Source organism: Mobula hypostoma, chromosome 10 (assembly GCF_963921235.1).
Source record: "Mobula hypostoma chromosome 10, sMobHyp1.1, whole genome shotgun sequence".
NCBI classification, from domain to species: Eukaryota; Metazoa; Chordata; class Chondrichthyes; order Myliobatiformes; family Myliobatidae; genus Mobula; species Mobula hypostoma.
Window position 1 is genome coordinate 18,053,381 of NC_086106.1, and position 21,999 is coordinate 18,075,379.

Genomic DNA, 21,999 nt, shown 5'->3' on the forward strand with positions numbered 1-21,999 from the left:
ATCTCTGTTCTAAAAGGACACCTATCCTGAGACTGAGTCCTCTGGTCTGAGAGTTTCACACCAGTGAAAACATCTTCACCACATCCACTCTACCGAGGTGTTTCACCATTCAACAGGTTTCAATTAGGTCACTCCTCATTTTTCAGAAGTCCAATGAACACAGGCCCAGAGCCATCAAACGCTTCTCACATGACAAGCATTTCAATCCCAAAATCATCTTTGCAAACTTCCTTTGAACCCTCTCCAATGTCAGCACATCTCTTAGATGAAGGGCCCAAAACTGCTCACAATACTCCAAGTGAGGCCTCACCAGTGCTTTATAAAGCCTCAACGTTACATCCTTGCTTTTATATTCTCGTCCTCTCGAACTGAATGCTAACATTGCATTTGCCTTCCTCACCACCAACTCAACCTGCAATTAACCTTTAGGGAATCCTGTGTGAGGACTCCCAAGCTCCTTTGGACCTCAAATTTTTGAATTTTCTTTCCATTTAGAAAATACTCTTTGCTTTTATTTATTTTATCAACGTTTATGGTCATACACTTCCCGACACTATTCCATTTGCCACTTTTTTGCCCATTCTCCTCATCTAAGTCCCTCTGTAACCTCTCTACTTCCTCAGCACTACCTGCCCATCCATCTATCTTCATATGGTCCACAAAGCCATCAATTTCATCATCCAAATAATTGACATATAACGTAAAAAGAGGCGATTCCAACACCTGTGGAACACCAGTCACCAGCAGCCAAACAGAAGAGGCTCCCTTTATTCCTACTCTTTGCCTCCTGCCAATCATCCACTTTACCCATGCTAATGTCTTTCCTGTAACACCAATGGGCTCTTACCTTGTTAAGCAGCCTCATGTGTGGCATCTTGTCAAAGGCCTTCTGAAAATCTAAGTACACAATATCCACCAATTCTCCTTTGTCTATCGTGCTTTAGACCTTCAAAGAATTCCAACCGATTTGTCAGGCATGATTTGCCCTCAAGGAAACCATGCCTACTATGGCCTATTTTAATAAGTGCCTGCCTCGAAGTACCCCAAAACCACATCCTTAACAATAGTCTCCAACATCTTCCCAACCACTGAGGTCAGACTAACTGGCCTATAATTTCCTTTCTTCTGCCTCTTTCCTTTCTTGAAGAGTGGAGAGACATTTGCAATTCTCCATTCCTCTGGAACCATTGATTCCTGAAAGATCATGCATCGTGAGAAGTGCCATTCCAAGTCTTTTCAGACAGAAGTGTGGTAGGTGTGCATCAAGGCCAATACCAGCTGTCTGGACAGGCCTGTAACCAAGATCTGTCTTCTACAGAAGGTGGAGGTTTGAGGGGGCACAGCTCGAGAAGATTCATGACTTTGACTAGAGAGAGAATGGTGGTAAAGACCACTCTGTACTGGGGTAAATGCTGATAACTTCTGCCACAGGTGACTGCTGCACGACTTGACTGAAAGAAAGAGGCATTTGTATAAATGTTAAAATATTTGTCCTTGAAGGTTTCATGTCTGCTATTTTAGAAGTATCGAGTTGTAATTATTACAGGGTAATAATTAGGGGCTGGGATGTTCTATTTTCTTTCAGTATTGTGTTTTGTTATGCATTTCTTATGGCAATATATTCGTGCTTGGGGTTAGTTAGTTTAGTCTAGTTGATTCTTTTTGTTGACTGCTAATTTAGTTCAGCTTCTTTACTACTCAAATTTGAAAGCCATATTTAGTTTCGTTAAGTTTTTTATCGCTACAAGGTTGTTCATCTTTGCTGGTTTAGTAATAAAGGATCGAACTTTGGAACTTCGTTATTTCAGAAGTGCGTCATACAGTCTCAATCTGCTGGCTGAGCCTCTCAGCGGTCTTGGTTTTTGCTACGGGGTGGAGGAGGGATTTGCACGGGTGGGGGTGTAAGAAAGAGCCACACACTGAGACATGCATAGAGGTATAAAACTTTAATACACTGCCCTGAGTCTGGGCTGCCGAACTGCGCATAGACTGGAACACGCTGAGTGGGGTGGGCGTTCACTGAGGAGGGTTGGAGAGGTGAGGGAGGCAGGGACGAGAGGTGGGAGGAAGGAGCAGGCGGGGAATGCTGGCAGAATACTGTCTGGTACGCGGTGCAAAATGGGGTCTGGAACGGGGAGGAGGGATCATCTCCAAGCCCCTCCACCAGCAGTCGATCCCTGGGGATCAGAGACACAGGAAAGATACCCCACCCCACAAGAGAGCTGTGGGGGGGTGGGTCTAGAAGTCCAAGACTGGGTGAAAACCCTTCCCTGGGTCTGCAGCTGGACCCAGCAGAGAGGGGAGGGGTGCGTTCACTCCCGCTGGGCCGCGAGTGAGGGGGAGCAAGTCGGGAGAGCCAGGATTCTTCTTTCTTTCCACAACCCCACCCCCAATCTGTGGGTCGGGGTGGGCGTGTCGCAGGGGAGGGGTTGTGGGGGGGGGCAGGTGTTGATCAGGTTTCCTTGCCGGTCTCCAGGTTCCTGCGGCGGGTGTATCGGGAGGTCACTTGATCTGGGAGATCATCAGCGAAGTACTCGGAGAGCTGGTAGTCCCACTGACACACCGCTCCGTCCCACTGTGGGGTGGGGAGACAGGAAGACATGGGGTCAGCAATGGAATAACACCCCTGTTCCCCACCATCTACTCTTCCTCTCTCCCCAACCACCTTCACCACTCACCTCCACCCCTTCGCCCCACCCTTCCCCTCGCTGGTAGGCTGATCTAGACCTTGCGATCCATGTTGGGCTGGCCACTTGGATCCAGAATTGGCTTTCCGGCCGGATGCAGAGCATACCGGTGGATGGAACTTTTCATGGGGGGAGGTCCGTGACCCAGTGGTGTTCTGCACTGGGGCCTCTGCTCTTTGTGACAGACTGGTGGGATGGGTGGGATGGGTGAGATGGTAAGTTCACATGGAGATTGGTGGAGTTGTGGACAGTGTAGAGAGCTGTCAGTAGATAAGAAATGTGAATGATTGTGTAGGTAGTGCATCACACGGTTACCGTACCATGGGACGAGCGAGAGAAAGGAAAAACAACCCACCAATCAATCTCCGGCACTGTATATCGGGCTCAGTGATTGGTCGATAAGTATTCTTTTCTGTCTTTCGCTACCCAGAGTCATAGAACACCACTGTTTCTAGCCCCTGCTGAACTAGTAACCTGTCTACTCTTGTTGGTCTGCAACGGGACGGACCCCAGCCCTTCCTACCCCTCCCACCCATGTACTTATCCAAACTCCCCTTAAATGCTGAAATCAAACCCACATCCACTTCTGCTGCCAGTTCATTCCACACTCTCATAACCTTGAGTGAAAAAGTTCCCCTTAAACCTTTCACCCTTAACCCATGACCTCTAGTTCTAGTCTCACCCAACTTCAGTAAAAAAAAAGGCTGCTTGCTTTTACCTTATCTAAACCCCTTATAATTTCATATAGCTCTATCAAATCTCCTCTTGTTTTCCTACATGCTAGAGTGTAAAGCCCTAATCTATTCAATCTTTCCCTATAACTCAGGTCCCCAAATCCTGGCAACATCATTGTAAATTTTCTTTGTACACTTTCAATGTACACTTTGTACACTAACAAAGTTCCAAAGTTCGATCCTTTATTACTAAACCAGCAAAGACAAACAATCTTGTAGTGATAGGTGACCAACACTGCACATAATACTCCAAATTACGCCTCAGCAACACCTTCTACAACTTCAACATAACATCCCATCTCCTGTACTCAAAACATTAATTTAGAAGGCCAATGTGCCAAAAGCTTTCTTCACGACCTTATCTACCTCTGATGCCATGTTTAAGGAATTATGTATCTGTATTCCCAGATCCCTCTGTTCTACCACACTCCTCAGTAGAAGGATAGTATCAAAGGTCAAAAGGTTTAAGTTCCTTGGGGTCAATATCACAAATGACCTGACTTGGTCCAGCCAAGCAGAGTTCACTGTAAAGAAGGCCCACCAGTGCCTTTACTTCCTGAGAAAACTAAAGAAATTTGGCCTGTCCCCTAAAACCCTACTAATTTTTATAGATGCACCGTAGAAAGCATTCTTCTAGGGTGCATTACAACCTGGTATGGAAGTTGTCCTGTCCAAGACCAAAAGAAGCTGCAGAAGATCGTGAACACGGTGCAGCACATCACACAAACCAATCTTCCGTCTGTGGACTCACTTTACACTGCACGCTGTCAGAGCAGTGCTGCCAGGATAATCAAGGACACAACCCACCCAGCCAACACACTTTTTGTCCCTCTTCCCTCCAGGAGAAGGTTCAGGAGCTTGAAGACTCGTACGGCCAGATTTGGGAACAGCTTCTTTCCAACTGTGATAAGACTGCTGAACGGATCCTGACCCGGATCTGGGCCGTACCCTCCAAATATCCGGACCCACCTCTCAGTTTTTTTGCACTACCTTACTTTCCATTTTTCTATTTTCTATTTATGATATACAATTTAAATTTTTAATATTTACTAATTTTTACTATTTTTAACATTTAATATTTGTAATCCAGGGAGCAGGAAGCACAGAATCAAATATCGCTGTGATGATTGTATGTTCTAGTATCAATTGTTTGGCGACAATAAAGTATAAAGTATCTTACAGTCTTTTAAAAGACTCCTGGATAGGTACATGGAGCTTAGAAAAATAGAGGGCTAAGGGTAACCTGAGGTAATTTCTAAAGTAACGACATGTTCGGCACAGCTTTATGGGCTGAAGGGCCTGTATTGTGCTGTAGGTTTTCTATGTTTTCCTACCACTCACTGTGCAAGATCTATCCTTTAGGATTCTCCTTCAGCTTGCCTGCTAGAGCAAACTCATGCCTTCTTTTAGTCCTCTTAATTTCCTTCTTACCACCAAGAGGCCCAAAGCCTTCCCGTAGAGGCTGGAGGCTTGTGTGCCTCAATGACCCCGACAGCTATGTCGGGGCTATAAGCTTTGGCTCTTGGGAGGGTCACCCAGGTCAAAGGGTAGAGGCCAGAGTAAGAGAGGTCCACCAGTCCTCCAGGTTTGGGGGTTCACCTCAGGGCTAACGGCCCCGACTGGCCGAACAAACTGTTACGGAAACAGCAGTGAAGAATCCTTCTGCATCTGAGTGCAACAGTATTCCTGAGTCTGCACCCGGGACTTGCACGACTGACAGTAGTGAGAACTGGGAGGAGATTCTGACATGATAAAGGATGCCCTGAACACCAGCAGAGATGGAGAACCTTCACTGCTACCCAAAACAGGCAAAAGAAGAAGAAGAAGAATTTCCTTCTTAAATGTTCTCTTGCATTTTTAATACTCCTCCAGTATCTTATTTGCTCCTTCCTGCCTATACCTGCTATGCATCTTCTTCTAAACTAGAACCTCAATATCTCTCGAAAACCAAGGTTCCTGCACCTGAAATCCCTGCCTTTTATAACCTGATATCCTTGCCTTGTATTCTTCATTCATTAATTTTCTTTCTGTATTTTATTCTTTATATTATTCTAATAAAGCAGTCTCTAAAATTTGAATATAGGTGGATGAGCTTAGAGCATAGGTTGATACCTGGAAATATGACGTTGTAGCGATTAATGAAACATGGTTGCAGGAAGGGTGTGATTGGCAACTAAATATTCCAGAATTTTGTTGCTTCAGGTGTGATAGAATAGGAGGGGCAAGAGGAGGAGGTGTTGCATTGCTTGTCAGAGAATATATAACAGTGGTGCTCTGGCAGGATAGATTAGTGGACTCGTCTAGGGAGGCTATCTGGGTGGAATTGAGGAAAAGGAAAGGTGTTGTGATGCTTATGGGGGTGTATTATAGACCACTTAATGGGGACCGAGAACTGGAGGAGCAAATTTGTAAGGAGATAGCAGATATTTGTAGTAAGCACAAGATTGTGATTGTGGGAGATTTTCCACACATAGACTGGGAAGCCCATTCTGTAAAAGGGCTGGATGGTTTGGAGTTTGTCAAATGTGTGCAAGATAGTTTTCTGCAGCAATACATAGAGGTGCCCACTAGAGAAGGGACAGTGTTGGATCTCCTGTTCGGGAATGAGACAGGGCAGGTGATGGAGGTATGCGTTGGGGAGCACTTCGGGTCAAGTGATCACAATGCCATTAGTTTCAGTGTAATTATGGAGAAGGATAGGACTGAACCTAGGATTGAGATCTTTGATTGGAGAAAGGCTAACTTTGAGGAGATGCGAAAGGATTTAGGAGGAGTGGATTGGGACAATTTGTTTTATGGGAAGGATGTAATACAGAAATGGAGCTCATTTAAAGGTGAAATTTTGAGGGTTCAGAATCTTTATGTTCCTATTAGGTTGAAAGTTTGAGAGAGCCATGGTTTTCGGGGGATATTGGAAGCTTGGTTCGGAAAAAGAGAGGGATCTTCAATAAAAATAGGCAGCTTGGAGGAATATAAAGAATGTGAAAAGAATCTTAAGAAATAAATTAGAAAGGCTAAAAGAAGATACGAGGCTGCTTTGGCAAGTAAGTAAGGTGAAAATAAATCCAAAGGGTTTCTACAGTTATGTTAGTGGCAAAAGGATAGTGAGGGATAAAATTGGACCCTTGGAGAACCAGAGTGGACAGCTATGTGCAGAGCCAAAAGAGATGGGGGAGATTTTGAATAATTTATTTTCTTCGGTATTCACGAAGGAGAAGGATATTGAATTGTGTAAGGTAAAGGAAACAAGAAGGGAAGTTATGGAAAGTATGACAATTAAAGAAGAGGAAGTACTGGCGCTTTTAAGGAATATAAAAGTGGATAAGTCTCCAGGTCCGGACAGGATATTCCCTAGGACCTTGAGGGAAGTTAGTGTAGAAATAGCAGGGGCTATTTCAAATGTCATTAGAAACGGGGATGGTGCCGGAGGATTGGCGTATTGCCCATGTGGTTCCATTGTTTAAAAAGGGTTCTAAGAGTAAACCTGGCAATTATCGGCCTGTGAGTTTGACGTCATTGGTGGGTAAATTGATGGAAAGTATTCTTAGAGATGGTATATATAATTATCTGGATAGACAGAGTCTGATTAGGAACAGTCAACATGGATTTGTGCGTGGAAGGTCATATTTGACAAATCTTATTGAATTTTTTGATGAGGTTACTAAGAAAGTTGACGAAGGTAAAGCGGCGGATGTTGTCTATATGGACTTCAGTAATGCCTTTGACAAGGTTCCACATGGAAGGTTAGTTAGGAAGGTTCAATCGTTAAGCATTAATATGGAAGTAGTAAAATGGATTCAGCAGTGGCTAGATGGGAGCTGCCAGAGAGTAGTGGTGGACAACTGTGTGTCAGATTGGAGGACAGTGTGTAGCGGTGTGCCTCAGGGATCTGTACTGGGTCCAATGTTGTTTGTCATATATATTAATGATCTGGATGATGGGGTGGTAAATTGGATTAGTAAGTATGCAGATTATACTAAGATAGGTGGCGTTGTGGATGAGGTAGGTTTTCAAAGCTTGCAGAGAGATTTAGGCCAGTTAGAAGAGTGGGCTGAAAGATGGCAGATGGAGTTTAATGCTGAAAAATGTGAGGTGCTACATTTTGGTAGGACTAATCAAAACAGGACATACATGGTAAATTGTAGGGCATTGAAGAATGCTGTAGAACAGAGGGATCTCGGAATAATGGTGCATAGCTCCCTGAAGGGGGAATTTCATGTGGATAGGGTGGTGAAGAAAGCTTTTGGTATGCTGGCCTTTATTAATCAAAGCATTGAGTATAGGAGTTGGGACGTAATGTTGAAATTATATAGGGCATTGGTAGGCCAAATTTGGAGTATTGTGTACAGTTCTGGTCACCGAATTATAGGAAAGATGTCAATAAAATTGAGAGAGTACAGAGAAGGTTTACTAAAATGTTGCCTGGGTTTCATCTCCTGAGTTACAGAGAAAGGTTGAAAAAGTTAGGTCTTTATCCTTCGGAGTGTAGAAAGTTGAGGAGGGACTTGATGGAGGTGTTTAAAATTATGAGGGGGATTGATAGAGTTGACATGAATAGGCTCTTTCCATTGAGAGTGGGGAAGATTCAAGCAGGAGGACATGAGTTGAGAGTTAAAGGGCAAAAGTTTAGGGGTAACATGAGGGGGAACTTCTTTACTCAGAGAGTGGTAACTGTGTGGAACGAGCTTCCAGCAGAAGTGGTTGAGGCAGGTTCGATGTTGTCATTTAAAGTTAAATTGGAAAGCTATATGGACAGGAAAGGAATGGAGGGTTATGGGCTGAGTGCAGGTCGGTGGGACTAGGTGAGTGTAAGAGTTTGGCACGGACTAGAAGGGCCGAGATGGCCTGTTTCCGTGCTGTAATTGTTATATGGTTATATGTGCAGTGCCTCCTTTGTTTGCAGAAACATCCCACTGTTGAATTGGGAAGGAGTAAGGATCGAATTTCAAAATATTTATGTTACATGCGGGATGTAGATCAGCTTAACCCGGGCAAGTGTGAAGTATCGTACTTTGGAAGTGTCGATTCTGGAAAGGTATAATAATAATGGGGTTGTCGTAGTGGGAGATTTTAATTTCCCAAATATCAATTGGCAAGTCCCTAGAGCGAGGGATTTAGGTGGGGTGGAGTTTGTTAGGTATGTTCAAGGTGGTTTCTTGACACAATATGTAGATAAGCCTACAAGAGGAGAGGCTGTACTTGATCTGGTATTGGGAAATGAAACTGCTCAGGTATCAGATCTCTCAGTGGGAGAGCATTTTGGAGATAGTGATCACAATTCTATCTCCTTTACCATAGGATTGGAGAGGGATAAGAACAGACAAGTTAGGAAAGTGTTTAATTGGAGTAAGGGGAAATGTGGGGCTATCAGGTAGGAACTTGGAAGCATAAATTGGGAACAGATGTTCTCAGGGAAATGTATGGAAGAAATGTGGCAAATGTTCAGGGGATATTTGTGTGGAGTTCTGCATAGGTACGTTCCAATGAGACAGGGAAAGGATGGTAGGGTACAGGAACCGTGGTGTACAAAGGCTGTTGTAATTCTAGTCAAGAAGAAAAGAAGAGCTTATGAAAGATAATGACAGAGATCCAGAAGATTATAAGGCTAGCAGGAAGGAGCTTAAGAAAGAAATTAGGAGAGCCAGAAGGGGCCATGAGAAAGCCTTGGCGGGCAGGATTAAGGAAAACCCCAAGGCATTCTACAAGTATGTCAAGTAAGAGGATAAGACGTGAGAGAATAAGACCAATCAAGTGTGGCAGTGGAAAAGTGTGTCTAGAACCGGAGGAGATAGCAGAGTTACTTAATAAGTACTTTGCTTCAGTATTCACTACGGAAAAGGATGATTTACAATGGACTGAAAAGTTTGAGCACGTAGATATTAAGGAAGAGGATATGCTGGAGCTTTTGGAAAGCATCAAGTTGGATAAGTCACCGGGACCGGACGAGATATACCCCAGGCTACCGCGGGAGGTGAGCGAAGAGATTTGCATCATCGATGGGGATGAGAGAAGTTCCAGAGGATTGGAGGGTTATGGATGTTGTTCCATTATTCAAGAAAGGGAGTAGAGATAGCCCAGGATATTATAGACCAGTGAGTCTTAAGTGGTTGGAAAGTTGATGGAGAAGATCCTGAGAGGCTGGATTTAGAAACATTTGGAGAGGCATAAAATGATTAGGAATAGTCAGCATGGCTTTGTCAAAGGCAGGTCGTGTCGAATGAGCCTGATTGAATTTTTTGAGGATGTGACTAAACACATTGATGGAGGTAGAACAGTAGATGTAGTGTATATGGATTTCAGCAAGGCATTTGATAAGGTACCCCATGCCAGGTTTATTGAGAAAGTAAGGAGGCATGGGATCCAAGGGGACATTGCTTTGTGGATCCAGAACTGGCTTGCCCACAGAAGGCAAAGAGTGGTTGTAGTCGGGTCATATTCTGCATGGAGGTCGGTGACCAGTGGTATGCCTCAGGGATCTGTTCTGAGACCCCTACTCTTTGTGATTTTTATAAATGACCTGGATGAGGAATGGAGGGATGGGTTACTAAGTTTGCTGATGACACAAACATTGGAAGTGTTGTGGATAGTGTGGAGGGCTGACAGAGGTTACAGCAGGACATTGATAGGATGCAAAACTGGATTGAGAAGTGGCAGATGGAGTTCCACCCAGATAAGTGTGAGGTGGTTCATTCTGGTAGGTCAAATATGATGGCAGAATATAGTATTAATGGTAAGACTCTTGGCAGTGTGGAGGATCACAGGGATCTCGGGGTTCGAGTCCATAGGACGCTCAAAGCAGCTGCGCAGGTTGACTCTGTGGTTTAGAAGGCATATGGTGCATTGGCCTTCATTAAGCATGGAATTGAATTTCGAGCTAAGTGGTAATGTTGCAGCTATATAGGACCCTGGTCAGGCCCCACTTGGAGTACTGTGCTCAATTCTGGTTGCCTCACTATAGGAAGGGTGTGGAAACCATAGAAAGGGTGCAGAGGAGATTTACAAGGATGTTGCCTGGATTGGGGAGCATGCCTTATGAGAATAGGTTGAGTAAACTCAGCCTTTTTTCCTTGGAGTGACGGCGGATGAGAGGTGACCTGATAGAGGTGTATAAGACGATGAGAGGCATTGATCGTGTGGATAGTCAGAGGCTTTTTTCCCAGGGCTGAAATGGCTAACACGAGAGGGAACAGTTTTAAGATGCTTGGAAGTAGGTACAGAGGAGATGTCAGGAGTAAGTCTTTTTACGCAGAGAGTGGTGAGTGCGTGGAATGGGCTGCCGGTGACGGTGGTGGAGGCAGATACAATAGAGTCTTTTAAGAGACTCCTGGACAGGTACATGGAGCTCAGAAAAATGGAGGGCTATGGGTAGCCCTAGGTAATTTCTAAGGTAAGGACATGTTCTGCACAGCTTTGTGGGCTGAAGGGACTGTATTGTGCTGCAGGTTTTCTATGTTTCTGAATGTAAAGGGACATCACACAGTTAACGGCAGGACCCTTCACCGTGTTGATGTACACAGGGATCTTGGAGTCCAAGTCCACGGCTCCCTGAAAGGGGTCGCGCAAGTGGTAGGATGGCAAAGCAGTCTTTATTAGCCGAGGCACCGAGTTCAAGAGTTGGGAAGTTACGTTGCAGCTTTGTAAGACTTTGGTCAGGCCAGACTTGGGAGTATCGTGTGCAGTTCTGTTTATCCCATTACAGGAAGGGTGTGGAAACTTTGAAGACGGTGCAGAAGAGGTTCACCAGGATGGGTTCAAGCTACAGGGAGAGGTTGAACAAACATGGGTTGTTTTCTCAGGAGCACCAGAGGCTGCAAGGAGTCCTGGTAGAGGTTTATAAGATTATGAAAGGCTTTGAGAGCCCTTTTTTTTGCCAGGCAGGTGATGTCTACATACAAGAGACTCTGCAGATGCTGGAAATCCAGAGCAACATGCACAAAATGCTGGAAGAGCTCAGCAGGTCAGGCAACATCGATGGAAATGAATAAACAGCCGACGTTTTCAGGCGAGACCTTTCTTCAGGACTGGAGAGGAAGGGGGAAGATGCCAGACAAGCTAGGAGGTGATAGGGTGAAGCCAGGTGGGTAAAGGACTGGAGAGGAAGAAATTCCCCTTTCTCAGTTCCTTCATCTCTGCTTCCTTTCCAGGATATCAGAGATGTTCTCCTTCTTCAAAGTATGGGGTTTCCTTTTCTCCACCATTGATGCTTCCCTCACCCACATCTCCTCCATTTCCCAAACATCTACACTCACCCCATCTTCCTGCTGCCTTATCAGTGATAAGAGTTCCTTTTGTCATTACCTACCACCCCATGAGCTTCCACATCCAACACATCATCCTCCGCAACTTCCGCCATCTCCAAAGGGATCCTATCCCAAACGTACATTACCTCCCCCCCAACTCTGCTTTCCATTCATCCTTCCCTACTAATCTCCCTCCCGGCACTTACCCCTGCAAGTGGCAGAAGTGCTCCACCCGCCCATTCACCTGCTCCCTCACCTCCATTCAGGGCCCCAAACAGTCCTTCCAGGTGAGGCAACACTTCACCTGTGAATCTGCTGGGGTCACCGATTGTGTCTGGTGCTCCTGGTGTGGCCTCCTCTGCATTCGTGAGGCCCGTTGTAAATTGGAGGACCAGTGTGTCCAGCATCTCCTCTCCGTCTGTCAAAGGCGGAACTTCCCAGCGGCCCAACATTTTAATTCCAATTCCCATCCCGACATGCCAGTCCATGGTCTCCTCGTGGCGAGATGAGGCCACCCTCAGGTAGAGCAGCAACACCTTATATTCCGTCTGAGTGGCTCCAACCTGATGAGATGATATCCATTTCTCCTTCTGCGAAAAGGAATTCTCCCTCCTCCTCCTACTCCCTACTCTGGCTTCTTACCTCTTCTCACCTGCTATCACCTCCCCCGAGTCCTCTCTTCCTTCCCTTTACCTTTACCACCCATCTGGTTTCACCTATCCCCTTTCCCTACCCCCATCTTTCTATTCTGGCCTCTTCCCCCTTCCTTTCCAGTCCTGAAGAAGGGTCTCAGCCCAAAACGTTGACTGTACTCTTTTCCACAAACGCTGCCTGACCTGCTGAGTTCCTCCAGCGTTTTGTATGTGTTACTTTGTAAATATCAACACCAGAGGACGTGTATTTCAGGTGAGGGGGGTAAATTCAAAGGAGATGTTCAGGCGAGCTTGCTTTTTTTTTTACACAGAGTGCTGGGTGCCTGGAATGTGCTGCTTGGGGTGGCGGGGGAGGCTGTTATGTTAGAGGCTTTTAGGCACACAGACATGGAGGGGCAGAGGGGTTAGATATGACTGGAGAATACTCCAAACATGGAGGGGCTGTGCAGGTAGAAGGGACCGAGTTTAAATCAGCAGCGTTGTCCGCCAAAGGATCTGTCCCAATGCTGGATTGTTCTGCCCTCCATCACCCTCACCCCCACCCTTCCTCCTCCGCGTCCCCTCACCGAGGTGCTGATGATCCTCTCCTCAAATGGGTGCCAGCTGACGTCACGGACGCAGGCCCGGTGTTCTGACAGTTTGCTCACGATCTTTCCCGTTAGGACGTCGTAAACTGGTGGGAGAAAGAGAGAGAGAGAGAGAGAGAGAGAGAGAGGCAGCCAGGCTGGGGACCCGTCCTAGATCACCTCCTCCCCACCCCTACACACACCCAACTCCTCCAACCCAGTCTGGGACCCCTCAGGCAAAGGGGAGTCAATGATAGTCCCCTGGGTACAACCTGGTACCCATCCCCGCAACATCTCAGTCAGGGGACCCCACTTACCCTCAGCCTGCCCCAGCCCACTCGGGGTAGCGGGGAGAGGACAACCCCTCCCCCGTCCCTCCGTCCCAGCTCGCTCTGGGAGGCGGGGTGGGGTTGGGAGGTGAACACGCCAAAGTCCCTCCCTCTCTCTGTCCCATTTTGCTGACGGCTGGGTGGGGGTGATGACACTCACTGACAACGCTGCCGGTCGAACAGCCGCTGTAGATGAACCGCTGGCCGGTGGTGAAGGCGGGTGAGAAGCGACAGCGGATCAGGGTGTGTAAGACGCCGTGGCCCCTGTATGTCATCAGCGAGGTGTCTCCGGGCAAGCGGTGCTTCTTGAAGGCTGTGGAGGGAGGGGGGAGAGAGTCGACACCCCTGTCAGACCACCAGCCACACCCCCAACCCACTGTGGGGAGAGATCTCCCTCCCCTCCCTTTTCCCCTCCCCAAACTCCCACCCCTCTTCCCTACACACGCCCATCCCTTCCCTCTATTTCCTCTCCCTTTCCCACCCTATCTTCCCCTACCCCTCTCTCCTTTTCCTTGTTTCCCCTCATCTCCGTCTCCTACCTCTACCACTTTCACTCACTCCCACTCCTCTCTACTGCCACCCGCCCTTCCATCTCGCCCTCCTACCCTCCCCATCTCCCCCATCATCTCCTCCCCTCTTCCCCTTCCTTTCTTCCAACTCCCCCTACAAACCAACCACCTCTACCTCCCACCTCTTTCCCCCTTCTCCCTTGCCCACACCCCTCTCATAAATACCCCCTACCCTCTCCTCTCTCACATGCTCTGTCTCCCTGTCCCTTTCATTCCCTCTTCTCCTACGTTCCTCTCTCCCTCACTGCCTACCCCTACTGCTGGAACTGGATAACTCAGGCCCCGTCCTGCCATGTGAGACTCTGGCACCAGGCTGTTGTAGGGAGGGGGCCGTTCTCCCCACCAGCCAGGCAGGGACGGGGGAAGACCCCCGGGCTCGGCCATAGGCTGCCGGGGGAGGCCGGCCATCCACAGCAGTGCCCCTAGTGGCTGGAGGGCTTCACCGCACTGTGGTGGTGTTGTAGGATTTTCCCAGTGCAGGGGCCAGATAGATGTTTCTCCAGCTGCTGGGGGTTGGGGGTGGACAGTAGCCCTGCCCTCTGCCCTCCAGCCAACCCAACCCCACCTCACCTCTCTTGGGCACCTGCTGCCACCGGTAGTCCCAGTTCTGTTGGGTGACGGCCTGCCGCGAGGCATCGAGGCCCTCTTTCGGGGAGAACCGACGGACGTCCCACAGCTTGATGGTCTGGTCCTTGGAGTTAGAGACCAGGAAGCGGGCGTCACCCTGGCAACAGAAGGGAAGGGGTCAACGCACAGGGCTCCCTCAGCACACCCTCCCTCCTCTCACACCCTCCCACACTCCTCTCTGTCCCTCCTGCCTTCCAATTCTCCTCACTGCCCCTCCCAGAGTGCTCCCCACCTCTCCACCCTCCCATCCTGCCTCGAGACCCCTCTCACTGTGCTTCCTCTCTCTGCTCCATGCCCCACCCTTCTCAATTCCCCTCCCCCTTCCTTCTCTCTGTACCTCCCACGGCGCTCCCTCCTGCACCTCTGCCCCACCCGCCCCTCCCCTCATCTCCTCCCTCCTCATGCGCCCCTCCCACAGTGCCCTGACCTAGGGAAGAGGAGGTGAAAGAAAGACAGTTCTTTGTGATGTCCTGGACGAATTTGTGGGTTAGTAAGATCACAGATGGGAGGGCAAGTTCGCAGATGACACGAGGATTGGTGCAGGATACAGCGGGATAGGGTGAGAAGTGGTAGGGACAGTTTAACCTGCCAGAACTTTGGAAAATCAAATGTCAGGGGACCCTTCACAATATTGATGTACAGAAGGATCTTGGGCTCCTAGGAATAGGAAGTCATTCCTACCTGTGGCCATCAAACTTTACAACTCCTCCTTTGGAGGGTCAGACACCCTGAGCTAATAGGCTGGTCCTGGACTTATTTCCTGGCATAATTTACATATTACTATTTAACTATTTATGGTTCTATTACTATTTATTATTTATGGTGCAACTGTAACAAAAATCAATTTCCCCCAGGATCAATAAAGTATGACTATGACTATGAGTTCTTGACACTGGCTGCACGGAGCGATACGCTTTACAAAACTCTAATTCGGCCACATCGGGAGCATTTCGGGCAGCTCCGGTCGCCCATCGCAGGAAGGGTGTGGGGGCTTCGGAGAGGGTGGGGAAGAGGTGGATTAGAGGGCAGGAGCTACAGGGAGAGGCTGGACAAACCCGGGTTCTCTGGAGCAGCGGAGAGGTTTTTGAGATTTTCAGAGGCACAGATGGACAGCTGGAATCTTTCCCCCCAGGGTGGAAATGTCTAATACTAGAGGGCGTGTATTTAGAGCGAGAGGGGGCAGGTTTATCATGGAGAGAATGGGTGGCGGGGACCTAGAATGTGCTGTAGGGCTGCTGGTGGAGGCAGATGTGTTAGACAGAGACATGAACGAGCAGGGAATGGAGGGACGTGAATCACGCGCTGGCAGAAGGGATTAGATGTTATTAATAGCTTTCTCAAAACGTTGCCTGGACCTGGGGGCCTGAGCTAGATGGTTGTGTAGCTTCGGGCTGTATTCCCTGGAACACTGGTGATTAAGGGGTGACCTGACAGAGGGGCGGGTGGGTGACCGAGGGGTTTTTCCCCCGGGAGGACAAGAGGTGAGAGGTTTAAAAAAAGACGCCAGAGGCAGCTTCTTCAGGCAGAGGGTGGTGCATATTTGGGATGAGCTGCCAGAAATAGTGGCTGAGGCAAACACGTGAGCAACATTTAAAGCTGATTTAGACAAGTGGACAGAGAGCGGAGGTTTAGAGGGCTGTGGGCCAAACAGGGCTGGGGGGGTGGGGGGGGGGGTGAACGAGCTCACTGGGCAGCGCGGTCAGCAGGGAATGCCTGTTTCCCTGCTGTGCGACAGCCGCTGTCCCCGATCGTTGCGCGATGCCCGTCGGCGCACCTTGCTGTCGATGAAGGTGATTCCGTCGCGGTGGCCCGCCAGCACCCCCACGGGCTGGGGGTAGTCCTCCCGCAGCGTCCGCCGGTCCCACACCTTGCACAGGGCGTCGTCGCCCCCTGAGAACAGGATCTGGGAGCCCAGGTCCGCGAAGGAGACCGCGTTCACGTCGTCCTCGTGGGAGTCGATCTGAGCCGGGTGGATAGAGACAGAGGGGTTGGCGTCAGGGAGACGGGGAGAGAGGCACAGGGGAGGGTCGGGTTGCACGGGAGGGGGGAGTGGGGGTCTCGGAGACGGTGGGGTAGGGGGAGACAGTGGGGGTAATTATTGGAGAAGGGACATAGGGGACGGTACCTTCAATGTCCGTTTGTTGTGTTCCAGGTCGTACACGTACAGGCAGCCGTCATTCGCTCTGGGAGGGGGTGAGAAAGAGAGGTGAGTGGGGGGGGGCATGAGAGGGAGGGGGGAGTGAGGGGGCAGCTCCGGCCAATGGGCAATCCATGGGACTGTGAAGGTCCTCCTGGGCTCCCTTCCCACCCACGAACACATCCCCTCCACTCCAACCCCTCCCTCCCCATGCGCAGAGTGCGATGACAGTGCTGTCAGTGTGGGGCGGGCCACCCTTCACAACCCCCACCCCTGTAGAGATGCCCACTCCTGACGAAGGACGGTGCAGTCAGAGGCCAACCCTCGCCAATCCGTCAACTCCTGGCTCCGGGAATCATACCCACCCCCACTGGCACCTTCTCTCCGTCTCCCCCCCCCCGTACCCCTTAATCTCTACCCATCCCCCCCCTCACCTTCTCCCAGCACCCCCCCACTACCCTCCCCCACCACGCGCCTTGCACCCCCGCTGCTACCTACCCGCCCAGTACCTCCCGTCCGTCCGAGGACACGGTCAGCGAGAACACACAGAACCTCCGCTCGTCCGGGCTGGAGGAGGAGAAGGGAGAGAAGGGAGAGGGAGGGGAGAGTCAGTCAATGGGACGGCACCACAGTCACGTTCCTGGCAGAAGCGGGCGAAGTCCCTCCGCCCATCTCTCCCTGCTGGCCCACATATCCCAGTTTTCCATTGCTCCCTGCCCTGTGTGTGCCCACCCCTCTGAACCCCCCACTCCCCGACACTTTCCCCGTCACCCTCCCCACCCCTCCTTTGCCTGCTGAGGCTACTTGGCCAGTTGCACCCTGCCCTCTGTCCCGTTCCACCCTGGCTCTCCCTCCCAACCTGAGGCCAGACTGGACATCAAACCCCTGTTGGCTCTCTCCCCCACCTTCGGATCGCGGGCAGGCAGCAGCAGGTCGTTCAGCCCCTTTCCCAAGCCTACCCCGCCGCTCAGCGTGGCCGCAGCAGATCTACACCTGCCCCGGGTCTCCAGATCCCTCAGTTCCTCCCCTCGCCAATCACTTATCCGCCTCCCTCCTTCCCCTCAATGTCTCCGACTCTCCACGCTCCGGAGGGGGCAGAGGACAAGGCCAAAGACCCATCGCCACGAGAAATCCTCACTCTCCTCGGCGTTAAATCCTTGGTCATGTGCCTCGTCGATGTGTTTCCCTGTTTGAGTCTCTCCTGCTGGTGGGAACTTCCCAGCACCTTGGTGGGACATCATTAGGAGTTTGAGTAAGTTTCTACAGGTGTACAGTGGGGCACGTTCTTAGAAACATAGAAAATAGGTGCAGGAGTAGGCCATTCGTCCCTTTGAGCCTACACCGCCATTCAGTATGATCATGGCTGATCATCCAACTCAGAACCCTGTACCAGCCTTCCCTCCATACCCCCTGATCCCTTTAGCCACAAGGGCCATATCTAACTCCCTCTTAAATATAGCCAATGAACTGGCCTCAACAGTTTCCTGTGGCAGAAAATTCCACAGATTCACCACTCTCTGTGTGAAGAAGTTTTTCCTCATCTCGGTTCTAAAAGGCTTCCCCTTTATCCTCAAACTGTGACCCCTCGTTCTGCAATTCCCCAACATCGGGAACAATCTTCCTGCATCTAGCCTGTCCAATCCCTTTAGAATTTTATACGTTTCAATAAGATCCCCCCTCAATCTTCTAAATTCCAACGAGTACAAGCCTAGTTCATCCAGTCTTTCATCATATGAAAGTCCTGCCATCCCAGGAATCAATCTGGTGAACCTTCTTTGTACTCCCTCTATGGCAAGGATGTCTTTCCTCAGATTAGGGGACCAAAACTGCACACAATACTCCAGGTGTGGTCTCACCAAGGCCTTGCACAATTTCAGTAGTACCTCCCTGCTCCTGTACTCGAATCCTCTCGCTATGAGTGCCAGCATACCATTCGCCTTTTTCACTGCCTGCTGTACCTGCATGCCCACTTTCAATGACTGGTGTACAATGACACCCAGGTCTCGTTGCACCTCCCCTTTTCCTAATCGGCCACCATTGAGAGACTTGTTCTGTCTGGTGTGGACGCTCCAATGCAGAGGATTGCAAGAGGTAGTAGGGGGTGTGGGGTTTCTCAGCCTGCTCCATCACGGGCTCAACCCTCCCACCACCGAGGGCATCTACAAGGAGGCATCATCCACCACTGAGGGCCTTCCCCCTCCAGGACACTCCCTCCTCTCATTCCTACCACCGGGGACCGGGGAGGAGGTGGTACAGGAGCCTGAAGGCACACACTCAATGACTCAGGTCAGATTTCTGACCGGTCGACATACACAAGCTCACCACTGCTCTTTGACAATATTTATTTGTCTGATTAATCACTTACCGCTGACTACAATTCACAGTGTTTTTCATGCCGTGTGCCGTACTGCTGCTGATTTCACGGCATGTCAGAGGGAATAAACCTGCTCCCCGGTAATCAGTCTGGTGAGCTTCCTCCAGCAGACCACTGGAGGGAGACCCGAGGGGGCAGGCAGCGGCCGCGGTGGGAAGAGGGCAGTCGGAGTTTCAGGTACAGAGGGCCCGCCTTGAGGGCAGGTGGCCTGCCTTCCAAAAGACTCGCTGGACCTCAGTGCCTTTCCCCCAACCTCCACCCATGGGAATCCCGTCACTGTCCTCGTTCCCCCACCCACGGGAATCCCGTCACTGCCCTCGTCGCCCCCCCCAACCCAGGGGAATCCCGTCACTGTCCTCGTTCCACACCCATGGGAATCCCGTCACTCCTCGTCCCCACCCCACCCACAGGAATCCCGTCACTGTCCTCGTTCCCCCACCCACGGGAATCCCGTCACTCCCCTCGTCCCCCCCCCAACCCACGGGAATCCCGTCACTGTCCTCGTTCCCCCACCCATGGGAATCCCGTCACTCCTCGTCCCCACCCCACCCACAGGAATCCCGTCACTGCCCTCGTCCCCCCACCCACAGGAATCCCGTCACTGCCCTCGTCCCCCCACCCACGGGAATCCCGTCACTGTCCTCGTTCCACACCCATGGGAATCCCGTCACTCCTCGTCCCCATCCCACCCACAGGAATCCCGTCACTGCCCTCGTCCCCCCACCCACAGGAATCCCGTCACTCGTCCCCACCCCACCCACAGGAATCCCGTCACTGTCCATGTTCCCCCACCCACGGGAATCCCGTCACTCCCCTCGTCCCCCCCCAACCCACGGGAATCCCGTCACTGCCCTCGTCCCCCCACCCACGGGAATCCCGTCACTGTCCTCGTTCCACACCCATGGGAATCCCGTCACTCCTCGTCCCCATCCCACCCACAGGAATCCCGTCACTGCCCTCGTCCCCCCCCAACCCATGGGAATCCCGTCACTCCTCGTCCCCACCCCACCCACAGGAATCCCGTCACTGTCCTCGTTCCCCCACCCACAGGAATCCCGTCACTGTCCTCGTCCCCCCCTCACCCACGGTAATCCCGTCACTCCGATTGTCCCCCCCACCCACGGGAATCCCGTCACTGTCCTCGTCTCTGCACCCACGGGAATCCCGTCACTCCCCTCCCCCCCACGGGAATCCCATCACTGTCCTCGTTCCCCCCCCCCCACGGGAATCCCATCACTGTCCTCGTCTCCCCCCTCCACGGGAATCCCGTCACTCCCCTCCCCCCCACGGGAATCCCGTCACTGTCCTCATTCCCCCCCACCCATGGGAATCCCGTTACTGTCCTCGTCCCCCCCTCACCCACGGGAATCCCGTCACTGTCCTCGTTCCCCAACCAAGGGAATCCCGTCACTTCACTCCCCCCCCACCCACGGGAATCCCGTCACTGTCCTCATTCCCCCCACCCACAGGAATCCCGTCACTGTCCTCGTCACCCCCCACCCACGGGAATCCCGTCACTGTCCTCGTTCCCCAACCAAGGGAATCCCGTCACTTCACTCCCCCCCCACCCACGGGAATCCCGTCACTGTCCTCATTCCCCCCACCCACAGGAATCCCGTCACTGTCCTCGTCACCCCCCACCCACGGGAATCCCATCACTGTCCTCGTTCACCAACCAAGGGAATCCCGTCACTTCACTGCCCCCCCACCCACGGGAATCCCGTCACTGTCCTCATTCCCCCCACCCACAGGAATCCTGTCACTGTCCTCGTCACCCCCCACCCACGGGAATCCCGTCACTGTCCTCGTCACCCCTCACCCACGGGAATCCCGTCACTGTCCTCGTTCCCCCCACCCACGGGAATCCCATCACTCCCCCCCCCACACCCACGGGAATCCCATCACCGTCCTTGTCTCCCCCCTCCACGGGAATCCCATCACTCCCCTCGTTCCCCCCCACCCACGGGAATCCCGTCTCTGTCCTCGTTCCTGTTCCCCCCCCGCCCCCCAACCAGCACTGGTTCACTCTCGGGAACAGGACAGGATCCCAGAGGGAGGGATGGGGACAGGTCTCCTGGGGGGATGTGGGGAGAGGGTGAGGGGGGAACTTACTTCAGATCCAGGGCAGTGTGAAGTTCACTCTCACTGTCGATGCTGCACAGGTGTACTACAGACAGAGAGGCAGCCGTTAGAGACGGGGCGCGGCGGCTGAGAGAGAGACTGGGAGAGGGATGGGGCAGGGAGAGGAGGGGTAAGGAGAGATGGGGTGAGAGAGAGACTGGGAGAGGGATGGGGCAGGGAGAGGAGGGGTGGGAGAGACGGGGTGAGAGGGGGTGAGAGAGAGACTGGGAGAGGGATGGGGCAGGGAGAGGAGGGGTAAGGAGAGGGGGTGAGAGAGAGACTGGGAGAGGGATGGGGCAGGGAGAGGAGGGGTAAGGAGAGGGGGTGAGAGAGACTGGGAGAGGGATGGGGCAGGGAGAGGAGGGGTAAGGAGAGGGGGTGAGAGAGAGACTGGGAGAGGGATGGGGCAGGGAGAGGAGGGGTAAGGAGAGGGGGTGAGAGAGACTGGGAGAGGGATGGGGCAGGGAGAGGAGGGGTAAGGAGAGACGGGGAGAGAGGGGGTGAGAGAGAGACTGGGAGAGGGATGGGGCAGGGAGAGGAGGGGTAAGGGGAGGGGGTGAGAGAGAGACTGGGAGAGGGATGGGGCAGGGAGAGGAGGGGTAAGGAGAGGGGGTGAGAGAGAGACTGGGAGAGGGATGGGGCAGGGAGAGGAAGGGTAAGGAGAGGGGGTGAGAGAGAGACTGGGAGAGGGATGGGGCAAGGAGAGGGGGGTAAGGAGAGACGGGGTGAGAGGGGGTGAGAGAGAGACTGGGAGAGGGATGGGGCAGGGAGAGGAGGGGTAAGGAGAGACGGGGAGAGAGGGGGTGAGAGAGAGACTGGGAGAGGGATGGGGCAGGGAGAGGAGGGGTAAGGTGAGACGGGGCGTGGCGGGTGAGAGAGACTGGGAGAGGGATGGGGCAGGGAGAGGAGGGGTGGGAGAGACGGGGTGAGAGAGAGACTGGGAGAGGGATGGGGCAGGGAGA

General features: G+C 51.5%; 1 protein-coding gene across 5 annotated transcripts in view; it reads right to left on the reverse strand.

Moving 5' to 3' along the window:
- Nucleotides 1-1,931: 1,931 nt before the first annotated feature.
- dcaf11 (ddb1 and cul4 associated factor 11) overlaps nt 1,932-21,999 on the reverse strand; it is a 30,663-nt gene continuing 10,595 nt past the window's right edge. For all 5 annotated transcript variants that reach the window (XM_063060119.1, XM_063060121.1, XM_063060117.1 and 2 more), the window contains exons 7-14: nt 21,029-21,083; nt 17,041-17,109; nt 16,531-16,588; nt 16,180-16,365; nt 14,349-14,502; nt 13,370-13,522; nt 12,881-12,987; nt 1,932-2,575 (exon numbers count right to left, since the gene is read on the reverse strand). In XM_063060119.1, the coding sequence (XP_062916189.1) occupies nt 2,453-2,575; nt 12,881-12,987; nt 13,370-13,522; nt 14,349-14,502; nt 16,180-16,365; nt 16,531-16,588; nt 17,041-17,109; nt 21,029-21,083 (905 nt within the window). In that variant the 3' untranslated portion in view covers nt 1,932-2,452. The remainder of the gene's footprint in view (nt 2,576-12,880; nt 12,988-13,369; nt 13,523-14,348; nt 14,503-16,179; nt 16,366-16,530; nt 16,589-17,040; nt 17,110-21,028; nt 21,084-21,999) is intronic.